The sequence below is a fragment of the Aythya fuligula genome, chromosome 6 (assembly GCF_009819795.1).
Source record: "Aythya fuligula isolate bAytFul2 chromosome 6, bAytFul2.pri, whole genome shotgun sequence".
In the NCBI taxonomy this organism is placed as follows: domain Eukaryota; kingdom Metazoa; phylum Chordata; class Aves; order Anseriformes; family Anatidae; genus Aythya; species Aythya fuligula.
Window position 1 is genome coordinate 1,448,195 of NC_045564.1, and position 27,394 is coordinate 1,475,588.

Genomic DNA, 27,394 nt, shown 5'->3' on the forward strand with positions numbered 1-27,394 from the left:
TAATTCTGGTGTGGTTTTTGGACAGAGGGACTTGTAAAACGAGTCTGTGATGGATTTAAGTATTCATTCATGTAATAAATAGGTGGCATAACACATTTTAACTTTTTTTTTTGTCATCCCCTAGCTTTTGAATAAATAAGAAAATTACACAAACTGTAGTAAATGTGTGTATCTTTGTCATGCAATAATGAAGCTGTACTCTGGCAGACAGTTGCAGTAGTGGTAGTTTGTTTTCATGGAAAAAGCAGTGTTTGTTTGCTTGTTATTGTTTCATCTGCAGTATCCTGGTTGTAGGGTTGAGTAGTTTATCACCATTTTCAGAAAGCAGTTTATTGGTAATTGCTGTGACTTACTGCTATGACTTAGGTATGTTGATCGCATTTAGCATGTCTCCAGGCATGTACAGCTGTACATGTATAAAATGCCAAGTAGAATTTATAGGCTGTGCTATAATTCCTATACAGATTTAGGGAAGTCACATCCCCAGCACCTGAGATGAGGTGTTTTTAAGTGTGTGGCATAGTGAATGCTGATGTTGTCAGTTTGAGATAAGGAAAGTATTTTATTTCTTCATTTGTTCTTTTCTTATTCTCCTGTGCATGTACTCAAGAGAAAGAAAATGTAAAGGGCAACCTGGCATTTGACACTATGCCAAAGAAAGCACAAGTTTAAATCAGGCTGGTAGTGTTGTACAGTATCCACATGTTTATTATAAGAAAACAAAAGGTATGTCAGGCATATTGTTTTGCTTGCCCCTTATTCAAGTTAGGTGATGAATGTCTTTCTCACCTACTTCAGTGGTATGTTGTTAGCTGACTTTGCTGTTTTACATAAATATGAGGTTCTTTACCTATTCAGCATATAAGAAAACTCCATGCTATCTCTCAAGGCCTGAGTTTCTGTTAGGGGGTTGGGATGGTGCAACCATAGCTTGGAGCCTTGTTGATTAAGGTACTGATTTGTTAAGAACTGAAAAACATGCTTTTTTTCTTTTCTCTAGAAGTACGTTTTATTCTAAAAAATATTAGGTGGAAACAGTGGGAACTTCAAGACTTTATAGTTGAACTGTTCCCTGGGAGAGAGTAACACGTACATTCCAGTCTTCCTAGTGCTGCTGTCTGAATAATGTTTGTTTTATAGATTGCCTGTCATCTTCACCTCAGTAGTTCGGCAGGATAGGACAGGGTAAGTGCCGGTGGAGGGAGGAAAACACTGTTTTTTGAGAGGCTAGCCAAAATAGAGCTCTGATACAGGCAGGATATAATTGTGACTCGTGACTTCTAGTTGTGTTATCAGCAAAGCAGTTTTAAAAAGAGTCAAATAGTAGAAGTTTTCTAGTAGGAGGGAGGGGAGTAACTAAAGCTTTTTTTATCTTGCAGGCTCTTCATGTGACTCTCAAAAGCCTTTTCATAAATATATTTGAGGAAGATGCAAACTGTTCTTTTCATCTTCCTGTGAAAGAGGAAAAAAGGAAGGAAATATGCTTGCTGAAACAGCTGTACACAATTTTCTTTTTTTTGTATCCCTAGCATCTGATATGAAACCTAGTTTGAAATAGCAACATTCAGGTGCAATTCTTTGCATGCAGCATCATCAGTAGTCCTGCATCAGTCTTTGCCTCAAAACATAATCTCTGGGTTACATATTGTTGTGGTAATGACTTTCTAGGAGCAGCTCCTACAAAACTTTACCTATGTTCTTTAGCAACCATACCAAATTTGATTTGGCTTAGGCAGATTAAGGGATCAGTACTTAATAGTACTGATCTGCATGGTTGTCTTGTCCAATGGCAACAGATTTTGGGGAAGGAAATGAAGTAATTGGAGATATCATCAAAAAAAAAAAAATAAAAAATGCCCAGCCTTCTGTTTTTGAGTATTCCCTCATAAAATAAGTCTGGCAGAATGATTAATGCTGTTTTTATTTTAATGCTGCTACGTTTTAATACTTTTAAAACCTAAACATATGTGGATTTCAGCTTGCAGTAAATACATGTTCATTTGTACTAGTACAATTGTAGACATTAGATAACAGTGCAAGTGCAAATGATTGATATCTTATGATTGGTAGGCTGTTAAAATGTGACTTCAATATGATTGTGGCCATCAGGGTAAAAATATCCTAACTTTAACATTGTGAAAGAACTGAATCAATGAACATGAGCACAACTCAACCAGAAGCCATCCTTCTGAGGGTAAAGTTAGCATTCCTCTTTTAAGGGTGCTTTTCCAATCCCTGGAAAAAAAATGTCTTGTTATGAATCTTCTGTGAATTTCTTAAATAGTTTAACTTTGATTATCTGAAAGTCTTAAGACACCCCCTCTCCACCCGAGTATTTGATGAAATAAGGAATTTTCGCCACAATATTGACTAGGGTATCGTGTTCTCTTTGTATAGCAGTAGGTTAAAGGTACTGGTACTGAGACTTAAACACCTTTCATTAGATTTAGATACTTAACTTGAGTTAGATATATTTGCATGACATCCATCCATTTCTGGACAGACCTACTTTTCCAGTACAAATTAAAATCAGCAAAAATAATGAATGGGAAAATTTACTCTGAGATTGTGGCTGGTGCTCATCTGCAGATTTCCAGTTCTGAACAGCAACGGGCAGAGTGTTCAAATGAATGGAAAGATCAGATCACTGCTGTTTAGATTAATGTAATTAATAATTAATTCTGCCATTAATATAGGAAACTACATTAGGCTAAGTGAACAGAAGATGTACTTCTGCTGTTTTGCAGAAATGAGAGACTTGCCACAGCTTGGCAACTGCAAAGTTTACATTGCTGCAGAATTACTGTGTGATGTTTGGGAAGTACGGGTAGAGGCTTGAAATCTGCATGTCCATAGTGTCTCATATTCCTTATTTAGATTTCTTTATAAAGAGGGAACCAAGTGTTCCTTCCCAGCTCACCCCGCACAAACTTCCGGATTTACTTGTTGCTTCCTAACTTTCTCAGTGAAGTGCAAAATAAACACTAATGGACAAAAGCCTTACTGGTGACAGCCTTGATTCGTCTGAACAAGTTCATCCAGTATGCTGAATAGTGTGGAGGGACCCGTAGAAAAAAAGGTATGTGCTCTTTGTATTTTTTAAGATCAATTACAACGATGTGTTTGTAAAGGGACAGTGAATTAAGAGAGCATAGCATAAGCCGTACTGCCTTGGGTTTTTCTTAGTTTAGAGTATTTGAAACACGTAATGTAGTTCTTGGTTGTACCCAACTTGTTTATTTGTACTTTAGTGCAAAAGGATGCAGTTTGTATATAACTATATTTCCTTACAGTCTAAACTTCTGCACTGAAATAACGTCCCTTTACAGCCTGAGCTGATAAGGCCAAAATTTGCCAACGGTAGCAGTTATCAATAAGGTGTGGTAATCTTAAAGATCAGGAGAGGCTTCATCGTGTGTTTTGTCTAAGCTACTTTGTGCAAGGAGCAAAAGATAAGGATGTAATGTTTCTTGCATTTTACATTTGCTTGTACTTAAATTCTCTTGCTTCTATACCTCTGCTTCTCTTGATAAAATTTCACACAGACTTCACTCCTAGCGTTCTGATTCAGTTGTACCTGCTGTGCTTACACCTGATTTTCCCATTGCATCTGTTCTACACCTCCCACTGTGTCTGTATCAGACTTTTCTTCCCTGCATGTCATGGTGGAGTAGTTGCAGTGGCAGTGAGGGCATTGTAGTGAGGTTTTCTTGGTCTCCAATTGTACTTGCAACTGTGGCAGTTCCTGGGTATATGAGTAACCAGTTGCTGCTGAAAAATTCTGATTTTGCTTCTGCTTCTCAGGCTGGAGCATGCTAAGTACAAGAGAGTCTCAAAAAATACAGATGCCAAAGAAAATGGATAGGGAAAATACCGGGAAGTAGAGTACAGCGTGCCTGTCTGTATATCTCTGCTGGCAAGTTGTTGCCGATCTAACTTGCCCAGCCTGAGTAACGTGAGCTTTTTTGCCAAGTGAAGTGGAGACGGAGCCTGTTCAGTGTCTTTTTATGCTGAATTTCTTTATCCCACAGCAGAGGCACTGTAGAAGTCAGACAGAGCTTGCTTTTCCAGGTAGAGCAAGATTTCAAGTTGTTCTTGGCAAGATGAGGAGAAAGGCTATCAGAATGCTACAGAAATGCTGATTTTTCTGTGATGCTGTTTAGAGTATTCTCTCCAGAGGGAATGCTGGAAAACTTACTCTGAAGCACAGCAGAACCTCAAGTCTAGATTCCTGCTCAAGGCCAAACTGAGGATTTTAGGTTAGTAAACAAATGTTTGCAAGTAATCCCAAAATACATTGGCAGTTATTACAGACAAGGTAGATTTTAATGCACCTTTTCTCGGAGACCCTGATAATAGCTTAAGGAGAGGTAAGGGTTTTTTTTTTCAGAAGAACAGAAATATAAAGCCCAGCGTAAGATTTTTTTTTTTTGGCAGAACTCCAAAGATCTCTGCAGCAAAAAGTAAACGTGACATTTTTTGAAGTAAAATTACATGTGAAAATCCTTAAAAATTAGCAAAACAGACTTCTACTGGTTTGTCCTTATAAATTAAGGGAATTCTGCTCTCTTAAAAATGGCTCATTATGAAGTAGCCTCTAACATATTAAAGTTTAGTGCTTGGTGTGATTGTAATCAACAGAATAGTCTTAACTGTTAGGAAACATTAGAAATGTCTGTTATAACGGTGATGTACTAGCTTAACAGATAAACCAAAGCAAACCGTTCCCTTAATCTATTTTTACATCCGTGAGCTCGTACAGATTACATGGCACAAATTGTTTTTGTTGTTTTTTCTTTTTTTTTCCCTGGCTACTTTTCACAAATGTGTCTCTTAAAGGCCATTTTCATAAACCTTTTGGTGCAATGACTGTTGTGAAATCAAATTTCAAGCCATGTTGCATCACACTGATTATTCTCTTACCCACTTTTCTCCAGGCAAAGCAACGTTTTCTCTTTATTTAAGCTGCTATAATGAATACCCTCTGCTGATAGACTGAGGCAGAATGGGGAACAGTTTTCAAATTTGTGGTTCTTTGTTAAATGTGGGAAGTGACAATGTGTGAGTGATTGGCTGCTATTTAATGCTAATGTTGGTTCTCTGAACCAACTGTGGAAACTCAGTCTTTGCCATTTGATTAAAAAGGGAAGAGGTAAATATGGCACACTGATCTGAAGTGTAAATCTGTACATCAGTATGATACTTCAAGCCTTGAGTCTCACCAGCAGTTGCTGAAAGATTTTTGCTGCTGACTTTCCTCTGGCCCATGTGGTTTAAACTGGAGTCTTCCCCACGCTTGCCAGCTAGTTGTACTCCTTGAAACAAGTGTGGGCTAATGCAAGTCTTGTTAAGATGTCCCAGGGACCTGACTAAGAGATCCAGCGTACCCTTGGGTGCGAGGAGTGCCTCTTCCAGTTATGCTGACACTCCTAACTCAAGCACCAGACTGAGCTTTGTGAAGTTAGGAATAAGTTATTCTAATTTGCAAGCAACACAGCAGCAAAAGTTTTACAAACTGTGAATGAATGAGAGAGTAAATAAATTAATGACACTTGATCTGCTCATCCTGAGACTGTATCTGATGGGTCTCCCAAGTCAGCTATGTGTCTAATATTGATAGAGATCATCAGCGTTTCAGGTTTTCTGAAAGCTTGCTTTCTTGATAGGATTTTTTTTTTAAATATCTTCTACAGGGTCTATATCAGTTTGTTCATTCACTCTGAATCTCCTGTTCCTTTCAAAAGTAGGAGGTGGTTTGGTCACCTTAATATTTAAGTGTATTCTTTCCATTGATGGATAAATATTTCTTTGCTTTACTAGCAATCATCTTGTGCACTGAGCTGTCTAGTGAATTTTGAGTCAGTGAGCTGTACAAGTTCCTCTCCATTTCCTCTGAGTACTTGCATTTCTTACTGAAGAATGCCATCTTTCACTGGTCCTAACGTTATGTACCAAGTTTTCTTTTTTTGTGTGTTTTAAAAACCATATGTGCTACAAGCCTTTGAATACTCTAGCTGTAGTTCATTACTGGCTTTTGATCGAGACCAGATGTGATGGCTGTTAACTGCCTAAGGGTGACAAGGGTCTGAGGTGACTTATTTCCAGCCTCTTCTTAGGTAACCTTAAAAACAGTGACCTTTAATCCCTGCCTGCCATCCAAAACAGTAGAACAGACCAGTGTTCAAATACAGTGATTTTGCTTTGAAAATCAGATGTTTTTTCTCTTAAGTCTCCAGGGATCTGGGGATCGTGAGCCCAGCTGATAAAAGGAATAGAACTGGCCATTTATTATTTTAGCTAATAAAAGAGGATATTGTATATTAGCTTTTTCACATTCCAAGGCACTAGCAGCAGAATGAAGGTTAAAGGCGCCTGATATTCACAATTAAAGAATGGAGTCTTTGTTTTTAGCACAGTATGCAGCTGAGGCATAAGGAATAGGCCAGGAAATGAAAACCAGGTGGCTTGTGTTTGAATTTTTAAGACCAAAGAAGTGACCTTCAAAAAAGGATATTTCCTCATTTAATAAAAATAAGTTAACTTTATACAAATATGTTTAATTATTCTGCACGTTGGCTTGCAGATGTGTCTGTACATGTATCTTGTATTTTCACAGAAAAAAACAGTGGTCAACAGGTTTGTTGTAACCCTGCAGAAACGTAGGCAGAGATTTCTGTAACACTAGGTTCTAGTTAATTTTGACAAGAATGGGAGGTACATAATATCCAATGAGAAAAGGCAAAACTGTTTGGCTCCCTGCAGTATGTAGTAGGCGTTCAGCTGTGTGTCTGTATTACTGTTAAATGTGGCAGTGATAATACTGCTGCTGCATGAGACTACCAGTCTTGTGTCAGTATCTTAAAAAAAAATAAGATTCTGACAATTACAAATACAAGCAACTTTGAGTACGTAATTGTTTCATAAGTTTTCCTGTTTGTTATGATATTGTAAATTGTAAAAAATGCAACTATGATAACTTAAACTTAGTTTAAGGCAACTGTAAAGAAAATGACACTATCAATTAACATGATTACCATTTTTTCAGGTACAATTTTCACTTAAAGCTTAACTGGGGAAAACCTGCTGTACAAATCAGCTTACTCTTGTTCTCTTCAGAATGGTGAACATAACCTTCCAGTGACCAGCTATTAAGGTCATTTTCTTACCAACACAGCAGAGCAGTTGAAACTGCCATTTAAGGTTCTGCAGAGCTCTATACTGCAGCTGTTGCCTCCTGCAGTGGCTGGCTACGTCACAGGCTCTGCCCAGATGATGCTTGAGGAGTGTGTTGGCCCTGGGGTGTCAAGCTACTTGTCCAGCTGTCTGCAGTGCAGGCCCTGCTGTCGCATATTTTTCTGTAGCAGTTGTTCATATGCTGTGACTTGAAGCGCTTTCAGGTGGTCGCAGAGGAGCTGCTCTTGCAGCATTCTCCTCCCAGAAACTGGACCTCCTGCTTAGCAGCTAAATTAAGGCTAGAGGTGCTTGCGGATGTGCCCTTTTTTGCTCTGTGCAAACTAACACATTATTAAACATGTTCTGCAACATGGTGGCGTTAAGGCAAAGTGTGCTTTTTCTTTCTCTGAGTGTTTGATTCAAAGCCTAGTCTATTTTAATTAGGTAGCATATTTCCAAAAACATTGTTCTTGTCTGTGCTTTGGGAAGTTGTTGGAAATTTGCTACCACCAGTACGTGTGGTATGATAGGCCCAGGACAGCAGCTGATCAAAGTTCACACAATAAACTCTACCTGACTTTTGCGATGCTGTTTTTGACTCTAATGCAGTATTCTATTGAAGATGCTAACGATTTTTTTTTTGCCTGCTAAGCTTAATGAGTAAGTCCATCTTTGGCTACGTTGCTTCCCTGCTATTCATCACCATCCTTTGTCTGGTCTGATTTTGTTGTTTTCTGTGTAAGATTTTAATGGAAAGTTCCTGCAAAGTATACAGGAACAAAAATGTTTAATTACTGAATGCTGTATGCCTATAATTCACTCACTATTTGTAGGAAGCTGCAATTAGTAATTGCATAAGTATCACATGGTTTATATATAAAGATCGTTCTCTGAATCATTGTCTGGAGGTTGGAGAACAACTTCCCAATATTCATATGCTTCCCTTTAATTGCGCATGGGCAAATAAAAATGTATACGTACTCTTGAGTGTGGTTTGCCTTTTCTCTTGATCCCAGTTACAGTTTCTTTCTGTGGAACTGTGTTGAGGTAGCTCTGGGGTGTTTTAGCCATCAGGGACAGGCCTGCAGTACAGACTTGGGAGCTATTGCACTTCCGTATGTGGGTTACTCTCTAGGTGTTAGAGATGGAAGAATGCTGCTCGTGACAGCTTGTCTCTTGCCAGCTCTACTTCCTTCGTAATGATGTAGTGATGTGTAACATAGTTGTCCACCCCTCAAAAATCTTATTTTATACATTTGTCTCTTATTTTTCATGTTTGCAATCCCCTCATCTTCTTTCTTCCTGTGATAGCGAGGCTGATTGTTCTGTTTTATTCTCCCTATTATTTATAATAATATTATATTATATAATATTATATAGTCTAGAGAATATTTCAGTTTAGTAGCTGTTGAAAATTTAAACATTTATTTGCATCCAGGGGAAATGACTGCAAGGCAGGTTAGTAGGTTTCACAGGCAGACATCCGAAAGCCCAGGTGGTGACGTTTGGTATGGCAGAATGTGGCTTCGGCCATCTTTTGGGACATGGTTCTCCTTCCCTTTCCGGGGCTTGTCCATGTCTCAGTGCTAGGATAAGGATAAACTTCTTAGTTTTTCATATCAGCTAAACCAAGTTGCTGGAGTGAACGTGGGCCATCTGTCCTGATCCGGGCCAGTGCAGCTTGCTGTCAGCTACCTTAAGCTGTTAGCAAATCTGTAGTGTGACATGGAAGACTTAGGTAAGGAGCCTCACACTGAACTGCAGACTACTGTGATTAAAACCAGTCTGTCCTACTTGGCACACTGGTTCAAGATGTTGCTGCTTAGTGGGGAGCATTCTAGTAATACGGGCATAGCTTTCCCAGCCTCTCTGACTGCGTCCTCCTCCCTCCTTCCAGGCAAGTCAGTCTGAATCCGTAACAAGCCATTTGGAAAATTACAGTTTCCTCTGTAGTCAACAGAGTCACAGCATCGCTGAAATACTGTACTGAAACATATTTCCTGTACTAAAGGAACTGCAAAACCTGCCAAGAAGTGCTGCGTGATAGTGGTGAGGTTTGTGATGTTATTTATTGTATTAGCCACTTGTCTAAGATGTAGACTATTAATAATGGTTAAATCATAGTGCTAGTTCATAAGCACAAAATTGGTTTTTAATGTGGAGTAAAAGAGAACAACAAAAGTATATTGTCATACATTCACGCAGTTTTCTTTGGGTAGGTCACTGGGTTTTCACCTTGCAATTTCCCAAAGATAAAGGCTTGACATTTCTGAACCGCATCATTCAGCTCCCATATCTGAACACTGGCTGCTTCGTGGTGCTGTTTTTATACCAGAATGGTGTGTTTTCAATTCTCACCGTGCTCTAGGATTTAGGGAATTAGATAGGAGCAAGGCAGCTGTACCATCAGCTTAGAAGCCCCGGTGTTTCTGACCTGCTTTGTTCTTGTAGCTGTATCTGTGATAATGTCACTATTAACATCTCCAGACATAATCTGGAACACAGCCATTGACCCGATCTTCTGATCTTGCAAGACAATCTGGGGAGACATCTTCACTCATGCAGAATCTTACAGATGTCCTTGAGGTGCCATGCAAATGCAGGGCTCATCTGCATGGGCTAAATCCGTAGATTTTTATCTTGAAATCAGACACGTGTGCCTTGTGTTATTTATTCCACTCTTTGTGGTGTCAAAATATTGTGCAAAGTGTGCGTGCTCAAAAGAACTGTTTTGCTCTGCATCCTTAAAAGATACTTAGCTTTTTTTAACTGTATAGCTAATAGGCACATCGTAGGAGCTCTGAAAGGAGTCTGCAGTGAAAGACAAATCCATTTAAAAGGGATGTGACTGAACTGCAGCAGTTACTTAGCGCTGGGGTCCTGATTTCCTTACAGGTACCTTGTTCCAACTCACAGAAATAGAGGGCAGGTTCCTCAGTTCTTAGAAGGGGAAGTCAGGTTTAGTTAGAAACACTTTATATTTCGGTCTCTTGTATCTTTTTCATTTGTTTATTGAAGACTCTCGGCAGTTCTTATCCACAAAGGCTGAGTTTTCCTAAAGAACATCGGAGATGAACTGATCTTGATGCTGTTCTTGTAGGACAGAGCAGGGTCATGTGCTATCCAAAAAGCCAGTATAAATAAAACCAGTCACCCACAGGATCTTCCCATTTGTGACACTCTGTCTGGGCTTCACTAGTGTCAGTATGTGCTGCGGCCTTTGCTAGGATGCGTTGTGCAGGCGGTGTGACCATCAGGAAGAACACTTTCACCAACGTGATTGCAATTAAAGAGGGATTCTTGATTCCATCCTATTTCTCTCCATTCTCTATATAGCTTTAAGAGACACTCCTGAGCTTAAAAAAAAAAATAATTTCCTCCCAGAGCACAATAAGCCCCTGTCAAAACAATCAATTGTTTATTCTGATGAATGTACATAATTATTGAAAACAGAGCAACTTCTTGCAGAAATTGAATTTGTATCAAAATCTTACAAAATTCTCCTTCCATTACCTTGTTTGGAAATGAAAAGGGGTTGGGGTAGAGAATGCTTTGTTTTTTTTTTTTTCTTTGGAAACATCCTTATTTGGCATCTGTAAAGCATTTACATTCCCTAGTTCTGGATCAAAGTCCTTTCATGGCTCATGTTACTTATTTCCTTCTTTAACTGAAGCACAGGAAGAAAAATGGATTTTTCTTCCCTCAGGCTTACATTATAAACCACTGTAAAAAAATCCCAATTTTTAGCAAGGAGGTAGAAAGAATGAAGAATAAAACATCTCACAAGGTATAACCTGAAGAACCATCAACACATTTGCTCCAGAACAAGTGCTGTTGGTAAACACAAATTTCTCAAGCAGTTATGAAGTGTGTGAAGCAAAATTTAGTAAAACAAAGGTAACTGTGCTGCTGGATTTCTGTCATTCCTCATGTTCCAAAGGTCTGTGCTCTTTGGGTAGGAACTTTGTCCTCTTCAGCCTGTGTTGTGGCTAGTACAGTTGGCCCAGTATTGAGATACAAGATGTACCAGGCTAGCAGTGTTAGAAGCAAGATGCTGTTTTCTTTTATTGTCTGAGTGGCAGGATGGAATCTGGATATCAAAGAATTATGTTTTGATAGAAGAAATCCTCCTCTGAGTCATCTGTGACACCATCTCATTTTACATTTGCAGGAGAGTGTAGATGGTTTTGTATCTGAATGCAGAACAAACTCTTTCCAAGTCTGACCCTTCTGTTGATCCAGTGCCCCGAGGAGTCTGGTGTTTCTGCTTGTTTTCAGTGCTCTTCTGGCTATTCCTATGGATTTTTGCCTCTCACATGTGAAACACATGGTACTGAGCCCAGTCAGCTTCTTCCAGTTTGCAGACTAACTTCTAGGCTATGGCCTGTGACCTCAAGCACTGGCTGTCTGCTGTTTCCAAGTATTGCTACAGCAAAAGGGTGTATAATAGCTGTTTCTGATTTATCTTGCAGGAAGAACTTGAACGTTGGTCAGTTTTAGCATGGCCTATGACTATCTAACTAGCTTGAGGTAAGCCTGTACCACAACACACATACCTTTTGTTCCCCCGTACCAGTTTTGTTCTGATCTGTATTTCAGTGCATTCAGACGTTTTAATTGGTTTATTTCACAGGCCTTCATTCAGCATGTTTCCAGTGTAGTGTTGCCTTTCTGTAAGGAGACATGTGGTACCACATAGCATGTTAATAATTTAACCATAAAGCAGCACAGACAACAATCTGGTAGGCTGATATGTTTCTATTAATTTTCATCCTGCAGATCAGAACTTCATCCAGACTTCAGCCTTCCTCTGAAAATAACGTTACTGACACCTCCTGTCACATCATTCTCCTCACAGAGCTCTTGGCCACATAACTTCTCTGACGGAAGGGAAAAAACCCTCCCTTTGGATTATGAGCTAAACCCTGACATTAAAGACAAAACTATCACAGTGGTATTTCCTCCTTGGTGGCAACTTCTTGTTAGTTGCTGTATGCTTCCACACCCCTTCTAGCTAAATGCATCCCCAGGGAGAGGATTTCTTGCTTTGTGGGACCTGAAAAATAAAATGTGGTGCTAGCTTTTGGGCACAGTGAAGAATATCATTGAGTTTTGGAGAAGGGTTTTGGTAGTAGAACAGTCCCAAATTCTGCCTGGATGTTAGATCTGGTGTTGGACTCCTCAGGCCCTGGCAGAGGCCCAAGCATAATCCTTATCTTCCTGTCTGCACACTGAGGATGGTTTGTGGATTCCCACCTATCTGAGCTCCTGCAGTATTCCCTGCTTTCAATACAATGACTTTGGACCTTAGACAACTGACCTGGTTGTTTCTTTCCAAAATTAATTCTTAGTCAGTAGATTTCAACACTGCTGGAATGTGTCCATTGGTGGTGCCCCAGTGGCTGTACCTGGCACTAGACAGAAGTGAAGATTAAGCAAGTACTGAGAGGCAAAAAGATCAAATGCATGAAATCTTACTACATTAAGATAATGATGTTCTGAGGCAACTGAGATTAAAAGTATTTATGCAATACTGTGTTGTGTTAATCCAATGCTTCAATGAATTGGATCTTGAGGATGGAAGTAAAAAAGACTTCAAAGACTAGAGATTACAAATAACTAATTGATACAGGTTACTTAAGTGAAATGAGTATGCAAAGGGAGATTGGTGTTGTGTTTTAAATTGACTGGGAGTGTATATTTAGCTAACAATGATCTCCTTCCAATTAGGATGACTCATTAGGTAAACACCACTCCTACAACTACCTGATGCTGCGCCGAAAGGGGTACACAGGATGTTTCAGTGGGACAGGAATCCTGCCCCATGGCGACCATTTGTGCTGAGTTCTTGAAAGGTCAGGCATACTTTAAAGTGAGTCAGAAAAATAAGGATTTAGATTTAAAAAAAAAAAAAAAGAAAAAAAGAAAAGAAAAACTTCAAAGCTGATGAGTCACTTCAGACCACAAATACTGGAAGATACTGCTCCTCAGGTCCAGAGATTGTCGTCCTCATTTGAGAGGGAAGAAGATTTGAACATTTTAAACTCAAACACTGTTACTTTATGCACAAAGAAGCCCTAACAGTACTACTTAACACTTTTTAATTCTTCTCTTCATGTTTCCCCTAGAAGATTAATGACACATGAGATTTAAGATCTTCCAGACACCCATTGATTGAGTAGGCTGAGGAGAAGAAAATATTTAAATACTGAACTTCCCTCTTGCTAACTTATTTTTTCCCCCTCATCTTTCTTCCCTTTTACTCCAATACCTTATCACCAGATGGTATGTAGTGCCTGTTTTGGTAAAGAGTCCAGACCTGCAGTTCAGCATGGCGAAGTGTCCAATGGTGTTTGTTTTTTTTTTTTTTTCCCTCCCCCTTTTCTGATGGCAGACTTCAAGCAGAATCAAAGAACTTGGTGTTTCACAGGACAGAAGGACAGCAGAGTTTAAACCTCTAGATCAAATAAAAATAAGCCAGATCTCTCTTGCATATGAAATACAAGGTAGCAAGAAGCAAAGCCCTTTTTTCCCCCGCTTTGTCATGTCCTTGCTGCATCCTGTGAAACTATGTCCAAAGCCCTTGTAAATCAATGAGTCTTTCTGCTGATTTAACTGGTTTCTAGAAGAAGCAGCAGGATGTGTGACAGATAGAAACTGCAACAAAAGTTTCAGCTTTTCAGGGATGATAGATAGGTATGTGTTTGCGTTGACCACTACCAGATCACTTTGAGATCTGGGGTCAACCTAATGTTTCCACTTGTGGTGAAATCCTTTTTTTTTTTTTTTTTTTTTTTCCAAGAGATGCATTTCTAGACAAATGTAACCAGAAAGGAGCTGCCTATCTGCCTTAATTTTTCACCTGTTTTCCATACCTAGTAGTAGTTGCATGGATATATCTGCATGAGAGGTACTTGCTAAGACAAACGGTATGGATACCTCAACATATGGGGGGTGATTTTTCCTTTTTGGTAACATGGCAGAAGGCTGCAATAGTTATAAATTCAGCTTCAATTCATAGTTTCCGATTGTCTTATATGGTTAATCGTCTCTGTGCATTAACTACCTGGCTGCAAATGCGTAATTAAGAAGTATTTGAAATGGGAGGAGGCCTGTGTCTGGATAAGAGGAGGTGCTGCTAAGGTCTCCTCTCCCCTTATCTGTGCATTGCTTCATTTTGTGTGATTTTTATTTTTTTTCCTGTGTAAATACTGAACAAGTAGATCTGGGAGGAAAAATGATGAGAAAAAGAATTTCTCCTGGGTTTGGAGGGGGAATAAAATAAACTTTGTCTGTGAAAATAATTTGTACTAAAGCAAAAGGGAAAAGATGGAGAAGGCAATGACAGGCAGCTTGGAGCACCTCCTGAGGTGACTGCTGGCCCTCCACAATCATCCCCTCAAGATGTAGCAGTGCAGGAGGGGGAGATGGTGACAGCAATATTTAGCTACCATCTCTGGTGTTTCACTTGCCCACCTGCTGTGGCCACTTGTTTTTGCTCTACGTTTTTGCTTGTGTCTACTCCTGCAATCTTATAATGATGCTTGTACATCTATCTAGCCTGACTCCTACAGTAGAAGAGGAAGAAAGCACAGTAGGATGTGTATGTGCTGCTGCTAGAGGACAGCCACCAGGTAGAGATGAGAGAAGTGCTAGATACCTGACGTCATCATCAGAAAGGGTTAGTGATAAATCTCCTCTGCTATCAGTCCTATCTTTCATCCATGCTCAACAGTAGCCAATAAATGCTGCTAAGGGCTATGTTGAGTGTATTTCCTTTAGCTTTCTTCATGAGATAGGCGCCAAACATGCATCCAGGAGTGATCGCACCCTCCATCTGTGAGCAATCATCCTGCTTCAATACAGCAGCAGGCTTGACTCTTGGAGAACAAAACAGCAGAGCTGCTGCTTCTGCTGCTGAGCTGTGCAGGCAGGGCAGGAGCAGGGAGGAGGGTGGTGGTGCAGACTTTTGGCTGCCTTAGAGTGACCACATCCTGTCAGACTGCGGAAGCATCAGACTAATGGGGAGATCTGCCTGTCTGCGATGTAGAAGTGCATGTGGGAATCTGGTAGATAATTTGCAGACGCATTTGTATTCCTGCAGGAGGAACGGTGGTGCAGGGAGAGGTCCTGCCCTCTCTCCTGCGCTCAGTCTGTTCACCCACTTCCTACTCACATTCCAGTTCTCCACAGCATTTAAGTACAGTGCAGACAGATTTATTTCGAGGAGGCTGTTTCCCTTTCTTCTGGTGCAGCTCCCAGGCACTGTTTTCCTGATTCTGCATGGGAAGACTAAAGCTGAGTCCATGATGGCAGGGTTATGCTCAGAGCAGCAGCCAGTGGCCTTTACCTGCAGTTCTTCCTTGAGCAGTGTCAAAGTGGGAGACTTCTTCCATAAACTGCACACTGCAAGACGGGGTTGCCCACCCAGGACCATGCAGGAACATAGTGGTGTGAAAGAGAACTGATATCGAGCCTCCCAAGTTGTTAGTGCTCCGACCAAGATTTGTACTATTATACCACATGAAATTGTCATGTGAGATAACAAAGGATGGATTGTTTATGACGATGCTTAAATTCTGGTCAGGTTGGATGTTAAAACCTGAACTTTCCTAGGAACTTCACTGAGCCCAAGTGGTATGGGAAAGCTGCGTGCTTTCCTGACAAAATCCTGAATGAGGAAACAGCTTGCTGTGCATGTGTGGCTGCTAAGAGCAAATGGTGTTCATCCAGTGTCAGATGGAACTGGAGGAATTTACCTTTTACTATTGAAAAAAAAGGAAGGGTGGAGAGGGATCTGGGGGCAAGGAAGGCAGAAGCCTTTTATAGCAGGCCAGTATCCTACACAGCCCTGCTGTGTTGTGGCCAGCAAAGCAAAAAGTCTCAGTTTGGGCAACTGCAAAGTATTCTGGGCAAATTTGTTCCTTGTTTTTGCGCAGAAATTGCCTGAGCATAAAGTTCAAAGCTTGATATTCCCATTTTACTCTCTAAAATAGGGGTGTGTAATGAGTGCTGTGTTTGTCTTTCACAGAAGAGTTTGACTGGATTCACAGAATCCTCTTAGGACTAAGCACAAGCAACTGGGGAAGAAACGCACCAGCTATCCTCAGAAGGTTTCTTTTGGCTTCCCTGTCAGAGGCCCAGTGTGCTTTTTTCCTTTCCAAATACAGTTTTAATCCAAGATCACAATCTGGCAATACCAAACATATTTTCATTAAGGCCTATCTTGACAACACTTACTGCTGGCTCTGTATGGAAAGTCAACATAATGTGCTACAGGCTTGAGAGTTGCAGATGTGGCCATTACTTGGATAATTAGCCCTGGATGGTAATGTTTTGTGCACATCTTCAGCCCAGGAAATACAGTTGATCACTCTGCATTGTTTCACATGAAAATATGCTGTGAAATTACTGATAGGTACTGGCCAGGGCTAAGAAACAGTTGAGGAAAAAAAATAGCTGAAAAAAAAAGAGAGTTGATGCGGCATGGTAAGTCATAAGCCTGTAATATGATGGTATGATATTTAGTGAACAGGAGAGGAGGATGTTGTGCTTTGAGAGAAATCTTGGACGCCTTTGCTGTCATGGTAATAACCATAGCACTGCACCCATAAGGGGTGCAAACATCAAAAAGAAAAGCGGCCTGAGCTCAGACAAACCTAACAGCTAAGGGAGTCTCTTGCTGCTTTTTCTCCTTTAAAGGACTGATTTATATTAGCATAGTCTTGCCGTTAAAATGGAGTTTTTAAAGATAGATGGAGTTGAAATATGTTATGATTTGTTATTTTTAATCCCCATCTATAATGATGTCTCAGAAGCCTGAAGCTAACATGTTTCCTTCTTCGGTTATATTTTCTTCCATAAAAGACAATTCTTGTTTTTAAGTTGCTTTAAGTTGCCCCATTCTGTAATCAAAGGTAAAAAACAAACAAACAAAACAATGTAACAGTGATTTATGTTTTTTTTTTGTTTGCTTATGTCCCGGGGTAGGGGGGCATTTCTGCACAATCTGATGTGTGGGGAAAATGCAGTAAACCCGAGCTTGGCCTCTGTGTGCCAGACAGAGGAGGGAAAGGGGATCTTGGATCCTTTTCATTTACGTGTCCTCAGAAAAATCTGATCGCCCTGTTACCACCTTTGGAGCGTTTCTAAGTCCTGTTGCCGCGTGTAGACCCGTGCACACAGGTAAATGATGCGGACTTCACCCCGTCCCCTCAGCGGGGCAGGCAAGCACATCCCCCCTTCGGGCGTGCTGCTCGGCTCCGGTGCTGGAGCCCCCCAGCAGCTCAGGGCACCCGCGGTTGTGACAGGAAATTTGGAGGACGCCCATTTATTTATTTATTTATTTATCTCTCCCCTCCTGTTCCACGGGGCTCGCGGGGGCTCCGAGGGGCCCGGGGCCCGGCTCCCGGCTCCCCCCTTCCTCGGGCCGCAGGTGCCCGGCGCCGGCAGCCCGTGGGCAGCGGGAACAAAGGCAGCGGGCGGCAGGCGGCGGTGGCGGCCGGGCCCGGGCCGCGCTGAGGCGTCCCGGCCGCCCCTCCCCGCTTCCTGGGCCGGGCCGGGCCGGGCCGGGCGAGGCGGCCCCCGCGCCCCTGCCCCCGCCCCGCCTCGGCGCGGCGCGGAGCGGAGCCGCCGCAGCGACAGCGGCGCCGGGCGCGGGAGCTGCATGTGCGCGGCGGCGGCGGCGGAGGAGGAGGAGGAGGATGGCCGTGCTCAAGCTCGCCGACCAGGTGGGCGCGGGGAAAGGGAGCGGGCCCCGGGGCACCGCGGCCTTGCGGGGGTGGGGCGGGGGGCCCCCGGCGCGGCTGGGCTCGGCCGGCCCCGCGGCAGGGAGAGGCGGCAGCTCGGTGCCGGAGCTCAGCCCTGGCGGCGTGCTCCGAGCCGGGCTTGTTGCAGCGCGCCCCGCAGCACGGGGGTCCCGCGGGCGGCCGAGCTCCCGCACCCCCTGCGCCCGCATCGCCAGCCTCTCTCGCAGCCTGCCTCCTAAGAAAAGCCTCCGTGAAACCCCTTCCTAGGGCGCTGGGAAGAGGCTTGGAATGAAAAAAAAAAGGATCAGGCTGCTCCTTTCAGGATCTCCCTGTTGATAATCCAAGCTGTGAGCATGAATGTTAAAAGTACGTATGTTATGGCAGGCTGAAATTGTGCCGTTTCAGTGCTTCTTGCGTTTAACAAAGTCCTTGATTTCACTGCCGTTAGAATTTTTAACCTTTAGCTAAAAATCTTGTGGTGAGGATTTTGCTGCAGCAGCAGAAGTCAGAACAGATTTAAGCCAAGTGGATCACGTCTTGATGAAATCCGTATTGCCACAAAAAGCAACAGCAAGCTGTCAGCCTGGTGTTTGCCCTCCTCTTCTCTTCTGGCCACCCTTGAAGACGAGGGATGAGGCTTCTTGGAGCTGCTGTAGCGCCCCTGCAGCACGCCTGCCCTGGGGATGCTCGGTGTCTTGGTGGTTGCTGGTGGTGGTTCCCGGTCAGGCTGTGCCCTGAGAGGCGATGTGACATGACAGGCTGCCAGATTTTCTTTGCAGGTACCTGTTCGCTATTGTTTACCAGGGGATAGACTGGTCTGTCCGTGCTCTTCCTACTGGATCTCTTGCAATTTTTTTTCCTCAGTTTCTTCACCAGATCTTCTTTTACTTCTGAGGGACTGGAGGAGTGGGAGGACGTGCTCAAAGCTGGCTGCAGCACTTCCTCTAAAGCTGGGCCCACGGGTTCGTGTGTGTCTGTTCCTGCGTGTTCAGAGCTGTAGGCACACAGCCCATGGCAGTTCGCGCAGCTGTAACCGAAGTGTCAGTGCCGCACAGCCCACAGCGGTTGCACTGTGTGGGTGAGGCCAAGCTGGACTTCTTATCTACCTCAGGTTTGGAGAGCATTGTCCTCAGGCTGGTGCCCCTCTCACCAAAAGACACGTGGTAGCAGCTGTCCCACGTGCTTAAAGATAGACACAGGTGAACCAGAGGTGAAGCTGGGACGAAGAACGGCATGCTTGGCAAGTTCTGTGCTCCTGTGACAACCCCTGCCCGCGCTCAGACTTGCTGAGGCTACAGGAACAGGCTCCTTCTGTCTTTCTTCCTGCTCTTGAGTATCAAGTCAATTGTGGCAGCGATAACTTGCAGCGATTCAGGAAACGGCTTCCTTTTGCTTAAATGCAAGAGACCACAGCAGTCTGTGCTGTCTCCTGCAATGAGGATTGCGGTGTGTAGGACACTGGACAAGGCATAGCTGCCATGGTTGCGACCTGGACTGCTGCGAATGCAGGCTGGTGTTTTGTGTGCTCAGTGTGCAGCCTGTTCAGGTCTTGTTTGCGATGCTCAGGGGAAGCTGACTCTGAAACCAAGAGTTTCTCTCTGCCTCTGGTTGTGATTTCTGTAGCACATGCTTGCTTCTGGCTCCATGGTGTTCTCTCACAGGGAGGAGAGACTTGTGTAGGAGAAGACTGGAGAATCCCACATCGAGTGTTTAAGCATGTTTCTCCAAGAAACTTGTTTACTCCTTGTCTTCATTCTTGCTTTCTCTTACCAATGGCATCTAACAGCACACAGAGCCTCCAAACAGAAGAGAAACTAATCACAGGCTTTGAAGAAAGGCAGGCTTCCATTATTGCTTTTTTTCTGGTACTGCTGAGAGGTGTCAAGGTATTGCTATGCTTAAACCTCCAAAGAGATTAGTGTCTCTGTCTGTTGGGCTGCATTCTGTCCTTAGGCAGGAGAGCTCAGTTTCAGACTTTAGTATTTTTCATACGGTGCATGTAGGTTACTTGAATTCGTTTCCAAGTGATTGCAATTGCTAGCTCATCAGTTGTGCCATGAGAAGCCCGTAAGTCTTTTAACCACAGGAAGTGCATTTCTACCATTATTCATTTCTGCATGAACTTCCCCCAGGACTCTCTTCAGTAACCCCCCCAGTAGTAATTTCTGAATGTTAAGGTGAAACAACCTAAAACAAGTCATAATTGTTAGCATTTTAATCTTTATATTGATGTGTCTGTGCAGTTGTAACAGTTCTAAATACTCCCATCCTCATATAAAAATACTGTGAAACTTATTCTAAATCATAAAACTTTTATCTGTTGTTTTTTTTTATTTTTTTTTCTCCTCGCCATCTCTATAGTGAATGCTGATTACAGCAAGCATGTGAATTGCTTTAAGGACTAAATATATATATATATATATATGTGCATATATATATATATAATATTCAGGTCTAAGTTATTTCTGTGTTGCTCCCTACTCGGTTTATTGGTTGCACCTTTTTCATTCTGATAAACATCTGTGTTTTATAATATGTGCGGATGCAGCTATATGTGATAAAAGCCTTTGTGCGTAAGCTGGAGTTCATAATGAGCAGAAGATGAGTGTTTCAACAAATGGGTGGCCAGAGACTTTCAGGCGGAAGCTTCACTGACACATCTCGAGCCTGGCTCTGTGGACAAGATGATGGGGCGTGAAAAAACCTTCCCGTGCTCCCTCAGGGGCTGGCTGAGGAAAGCTTCTTTCTTTTGCTCTTTGTTCGTGACTGTGTTTTGCATTGCCATTTCCTCCTCCTTGCAAGTCTCCTTTCCCTTTACCAAAACTGTCTGAGGGTATCACTTGTTTTTCTGAATTTTGTGGCTGGTTTTCAAGCAGCTGTTGTTGCCTGGATCTGCCCCTGAGCAGCCGTGGCCGGGGTGTTTCCCACCACAGGTCTCCCTGCTTGCACTTCTCACACAGCTTGTTCTTAATTGCTCACGTTTGCATCAAGTAGCTTAGTTTCTTGAGAATCATTTCTGCGTTTGCCACGTGCAGACTTCTCAAGAGAAAGCCTATTAGCTGAAGTCCTGCTGAATGTGCTTTTAATCTGAGGTAGTTACGTCCGATTTGGGATGCCAGTGCTCTGCCCGGCTCACCCGTGTTGGGGCAGCGGTGCGTGGAGCAGCCCCTGTCTGTCTGTCCTGGGGGCTGTTGGAGGCTGATGCAAGCTCTGCCCTGCCTGGGTGCTGCTTGTGGCCACCCATGTTCACGTGGGAAATGCGTCGTTCTGTCCTTGGAAAGCACCGGGTATCTTTTCTGTGAACAAAAATCAGAAGTTACATAAAGATCAAGTCGGTGTAGCTACTTTTAAGAGATGCAGCGCTTGGTGCTTTTATGCCTGAGTTCGGAGAGACACTCGCTGTAGATTTGAGACAGGCCTTGACCCAGTGCACCTGGGGGGGGCCAAATTTCCTGTCACTTTAGTTTCACCAGCTCAGGCCCCATGTGCAGGAAACAACGATAATTTTTAGGTTACCCTTACAAGCATGTGTGAGGGTAATGAAGCCCAGCTAAATGGTGTGTGCACTGAGGCTGCTATTAGCTGCAAAACCTCATCCTGTCTCCAGGTATTTTGCCTGTTGTCCTTGGCTGCTGAGGGCAATGCGGTGTGACTGGAACTGAAAGGACCATTTCTCTCCCTTTCCCAAACGCTTTCCTGTCTTTGACAGTTCTCACTGACCATCAGGATCCTTTTTATTATGGTCACAGAGAAACAGCATTAAGCAGATGTTTAAAATGATTTTAAACAGATGTCAGAAATCATAAAAATCGCCTGGGCAGAGGCTGGATTTGATCCGAACACACTCAAAAGCAAAATGAGTACAACAGTAACAAATAATCTCCTAACAAAGCTGATTACATTTCCAAATGTGTGTGTTTTAAAATAAAAAAAACTCTGGAAAATTCCTGCCCTTGCTTAGCGGCGTGGGCAGGGTGGGTGCTGCTGCCTCCCAGGTGGCCGCGGAGCTCTGACAGGTTTTGTGTCTGGCCCTCTTCAGACGGGGGGAAAGAGACTTTGAGTCCCCAAAGAGAGGAAGGTGCAGAGCAGGAAAGGAAGCTGCTTGCTTTTTTTGGTCATGGCTTATGAAGTATCATTTTCAGATGGCTTTGTAGCTTGTTTTGAGGTAAATTTTTATCAGGAGGATCCTGGAGTCATGCACTGTGCTCACGTCTATTTGTATATTTTTCTGTAGAGGAGAAACCCTCCAGAAGTGTGGTGATGCTGTGAGGATTTTGTGATGCTTACACCAAGATGCCTAGGCTGCTTTGAGGGTGTGTGCATATGTGACCGCCCCAGGAAAATGTTAGTTGTGCCCGAGCTGTGGATGGTGCCCAGCAGAGCCTGTCCTCGCCTGCGGTGTGCCTGAGGTGCTGCTGATCGTGATCCTGGCTCGAGGCTGGGCCGAGGATCTTGGTGCCCATGCTGGAGCCAACTGCTGGCACTGGGTAGGGCCTCCAGCCTGGTCTTTGGGGCAAACCAGAGGCAGACAGCAAAGAAAATGGCCATGTAGCTGCATGTGGGGTTTTTGGGAGCCTGCGGACCCCGGGGCCTGCCTGTTGGTTGCTGGAGTGGCCAGAGGCCCGAGATGTGGGGAGGGTTGTTGAGAACAGCACATCTTGGGCTGTTCCTTTGAAAGACCAGCCCTTTGGTCTTTAAAAGCTGCTGTTTAGGCTGTCTGCAGGCTTGGGCAGATATTGTACACAGTAAGTCAGCATATTGTGTTTTTTTAGCCTTTTTATCCCTTTTTAATCACTGTTGACTATAACTTTTTTTTTGTTTGTTTGTTTTCTCTGATACTAATACTGGTTCTAGTGTCATCAGGTGCCTACAGGAGCCAGGTATTATAGGTATAGGCCTGTATTAGGCCAGCATTTAAAAGTAGGTTTTGACAACATTGACCATATAATTGGATTTTTATTCTTTCACTTGAAGCCACTGCTTCACATACTGCTGCTTCTGTACATGTATGTTGCAAAACATATGGGTGAGCTAAACTTACTAGCAGAACATGCTTTTTGTCATACCTCCATATTTTAACCTTTTAGTTTAGATGCTTTAAGAGCTAGAAAAATTGCATTTTCAGGTGTTTCAATTTTTTAATTATTTTTTTTTTCAAGAGTACATAGCTGACTTAAGTCACTTTTTTGTTAGCTGCAAAGCCTGGACTAAATAGTTCCCACAGCTGCTGGCTGTGGCTTCAGCCTTGGTTTAATTGCTGCACTAGGAGCATGTAGCAGCATGATCCTGGAGCCCTTCAGCCTGGTGATGGGTGGGAATCAAAGCATTACAAAATTACATTTAAAAGAAGGGAAATTATTTTGCAGTTTTATCTGAGGGTTTGAGGTCATTATTGAAGTTTGCAAGGAGTTGGTCAACAAATTACAGCATTTAGTTGTGGCTAGGTAATTGTGACATTCTGAAAAAGTGCGTGCTTTTTGATGACAGACATTTGCATATGTGTTGCTTTGTGGGGGAAGAAAAAGTTGTCCCAGGCTGCAGATGTACAGCCAAAACTGGAGGGTGTTTAATGTGTTTTTGCCTCGCGATGTTAAATCTCCTTGCCTAACGTAAGCTTGTCCGGTTGATGTTTGTACTTCGTGTTATGAGTTGTTTTTATGTACGGACGTGCATTTTTGTGCTTGAATTATTTGTAATAGCTTGCTTTCGAATTTTAAAGGAGTGCTTGGGGAGAATGCCCTTGCAAAGCTCCTGCTTCCTCCCTGCAGCTGCATGCTACTGCATCTTTATGAGGAAGTAAGTAAAACCATAGTGGCTGACTTCTGCACGGTCTTGACAGATATATCTGATTGGATCTGTTTGCTGAGCCAAAGCTTTAGTTTTTTTTTTTTTTTTTTAATGAAGAAGTTGATTTCTCAAGAAAAAAAAAACTTTTACTGTTGAATGATGTACATGTAGGATTGCTCCAAGGCCACATCTTGATATCTTTAATGACGCAACATCTGCAAATGATCACTAGCACTAGCAATGAATAATTTGGTGTTTAAACATTGCCGTTTCTGTTCTGGCATATTTTGTGATCTCAACATATGACGGGTTTTTTTTGTCCCTCCCCCTGTGTTGCAGGCGTTACAATTTTAGAGACTTGTTGCTTGATCTTTTGTCCATGCAAAGACTTAGAGCAAAATAATCCTGTGGTGCCTCCTGAATTGCATACCTGTGTCTGATGTCTGTATAAACAAAGTATTGGCAGCAGGAGAGAGCTTGTAACTTGAAGAAATTAAATAGTTAAAAGGTAGAAATCAAGTATTGCTAACCTCATGAGTTATCTTTTCTTGTTTGGACAAGGTATAAACTAAAGAGCAGTTGCTCTGGTAGACACGTAAGTATTACAGAATCCTCTGGGAAAGGAAACTTCTCTGAATGTCAGTCAGCTTTTGTATATGTTTCTTCATTAATAATGCAGGCAATACCACTCAGATGGAGAACCTGGCCCATTTCATCGTAACATCGTTCTGATGCGACGGGCTCCTTGCCTGCCTGAGGTGAAGGGGCTGCAGGTTGCCTTCTGACAGCTCTTCTTCAGACCAAGTTCTGCCTTTGGCTGCGTTGACTCCCGACTGCCTTTGCAGGAGCGTGGGGGAGCTGCTTTGCTCTTACAGCAACACGCTGGTAGCAGCACCCGTGTTGCTGTCCTTCTGTGTATAAAGTTCATTTTCCCTGTACTTATAATAGATGGGCAACGTGTCCTTTTCACCTGTGTTTTCATTCTCCCCTTCCTAACTGCGTGCGCTCGTGCCAGTAGCAAAAGGTGGGATTTAGAGGCTGGAAGCCTGTGCTATTGCCCGTAAAGCACTGGTTTGCTCAGTGTGTTCTTTAGTTGCTTAACATGCCATGGGTAAAAAATGAGAGAACAAAGGCCTGAAATACTCCATATTGTCTTTGTGCTTCCAGCTGCTTTAATGCGCTTGCCAATGTGACACGCAGCATTTATCTCCAATTTAAAATCAAGAGAGGGACTTATTTAGTCATTGACTCCAGGAAAGTTTCCAAAAAGCTCCACCAGCCACGGGAGTGCAGTGTGCCGGAGCCCGCGAGCATCCCTCCTGCCTGAGAGGAGTGTGCTTAGGTGAGCGGTCCAGCTGCCTCCCTCTTGGTGGGAATCAAGCCCAGCATGAGGAAATGTCTTTATTTTAATGTAAACAAGCCCTGATCCTTTAGGGATGTGTGTAATCCCCTCCTCTGTTAGGGGTTGTGGCCTTGCTTCTGGTGCTGCTTTCTGTGGATGGAGCCTGTGGCTCGCTGTGCCCTTGGCTGAAGGCAGGTGGGAGGTGGTGCGAAGCTGCCCTGCCAAGAGGGCTTTGGAGTGGTGGTGGGGAACAGGGGGGCTGCAGCCATGACCCCGAGGGAGGCGTGGAGGAGAGGGGTGACGTACCTGGGTGGGACGGAGAGCGCTGCTGGGAGGAGGTGGCCCTCATCCTGATTTGCAGCACGGGAGCTGGGTGCCGAGAGACTCCGCGAGCAAGTCCAGTCTGAGAGCACAGCAGGTGACAGAGCAAGAACCAAATCCTGATTTACTTCTTTCCGTGGCTGAATCACAGCGGTGCCCTTCCGCCCTGCTCGCTGTGTGAGTGCTGTTTATACTGCGTGGGCTGCTGCCAGTCTTAGGATGTTGCAAGATGAGAAATGAACGGTGACACGCGGTTTCATAGCACACTGCTAGTGAACATTTTGTTTAGATACTGGTTCTGTAATGTGTGAAACAGGCACTGGTGCTGCTTAAGAGAAAGTGCTCTGTTAGGGAATGGTTTCTGGGTCACCTGGTGGGTTAGGTTAAGGTTTATTCTGGCTGCTTGCAGTGGGTGGCTGCCTCGGGTTGCTAATCCCGTGTCACAGGCTTAGCATTGTAGCTGGCCGTACAAATGGTAAAAATGAGATCAGCCTGTTGTGCGTTAGCGCCACTTCTGTAGACTGAATGTCCTAATAATCCCGGGCTGTGTGACGCTTGGCCACAGCATGCACGTAAAGCTGGGTGGGTTTAGAGAAATGGAGGTAGCCTCCCAAACTCAAGCAAGGCAAACTTGCTGTAAGTGGATGGGGTGGCGTTCCTGGGTGCATTCACACAAGGTCCACTTCATGTCAGGGTGAAACCAGGCAGTTTCCTTACTAAGTCATGCTTATTATTTGTCAATATTTACATACATACAATCTAGCTTCTAAGCAGAAGACGCTTTTAGAAGCGTTTTTGTGAAGACCGGTGAATTTGTGCCTCACCCCTGCTACCCAGAGGAGTAATATTTCTTCTCTGAAATGGAGCAAATTGGGCTGAACAGATTTGTCCTCCTCCTCCACAGAGGACTGTTAGCTGGGGTAGCTGCTTGCAGCGTGCCTTGCTGCTGCCCTCTTCCAACAGGCCTGTGCACAGGCTTTCTGTTAATCGGGGATCCCATTTATGATCTTCTGGTTCTAGTTCCTGGTAATGTTTGTGCATCTTTAATGGGTTCTCATGACTATATTGTGCCCTCTGAGGCAGGCGTGTGGTTTACCGGGGAGCTGCCTGGAAATGGAGAGAAAAATGACAGCAAATCGAGCAGAGGCACATGATCTTCAGCACTTCGGGTTCCCGCAGTGCCAGCTGAGGAGCTCTGCAGACGACTGTCTGAAAACCCTTCTGTGACTCCTTACGAGTGACTCCATGCAGACGTGTGGTCTCCAGCACTTTAGAAAAAGGGTCTTTGAAGACCTGTAGGCTTGCAGACAGCTGTCTGAAGAATCCCTCAGTTGATTCCATAGGGACAAAAATTTAAACCAAGTGGACAAGCAGGCATAATTCGGTGCCTTAACCTTTGCTTCTGTATTTTCTGTCTCCATAGAGCTCTAGCATGGAGCAGGCTTTTGCCAAATGCCTCTTCACAGCTGCCTGCACAAAGGGTGCTCCGAGGCTTTGACCCACAGAAGTGACAAAACCACTTCATGTGTTGCCTGGCCTTGTGAGCTTATTGAGCTGTCCGGTCTGCTAGGCTGAATTGCACTGCTGCTCGCTGGGATATTGAAGCATCAAAAATAAGCACTGTGTAAATACCCGTGCTAACGCTGTGTGGGTGCAGTCCCAGGAATAGCACTGCATTTGAGAAGTGATTCTTTGGTTCCTGACTCTCCCTCTTTTGGTGTAGTTTGTTTGCTTTCAAACAGTAGAGAAAACAGTCCAGATTTTTTTGGTTTCACTGATCAAGCAGTCCTCTCTGCAAAAGGACAAGCAGTTGGCTTAGAGGAAAGCCTGGTTGCTTGAGCCTTCCTGCGTTCGTTCTCACGTGCTGTGCTCCCCTTGGAGCTGTGCTGATCCCTGTGGTTCATAGCATGACGAGTGAAAAAAAAACACAACAAAAGCCATGTTTTTGTTGGGTCCACCTTAAACTAATTAAAAAAACCAGTCAGACCTTGTTTGTGTAGCTCATACCCCATCTTTCTGAAAC

At 43.4% G+C, this 27,394-nt stretch overlaps 1 protein-coding gene across 6 annotated transcripts in view; it reads left to right on the plus strand.

Moving 5' to 3' along the window:
- Positions 1-3,000: 3,000 nt before the first annotated feature.
- ANKRD44 (ankyrin repeat domain 44) overlaps positions 3,001-27,394 on the plus strand; it is a 142,392-nt gene continuing 117,998 nt past the window's right edge. For 2 of the 6 annotated variants that reach the window (XM_032190292.1, XM_032190293.1), the window contains exon 1: positions 3,001-3,079. In XM_032190292.1, coding sequence (XP_032046183.1) covers positions 3,044-3,079 — 36 coding nt within the window. In that variant the 5' untranslated portion in view covers positions 3,001-3,043. Of the gene's footprint in view, positions 3,080-17,854; positions 17,904-27,394 lie in introns of those variants that run through there. The other 4 variants (XM_032190295.1, XM_032190296.1, XM_032190297.1 and 1 more) reach the window with 4 other exon arrangements.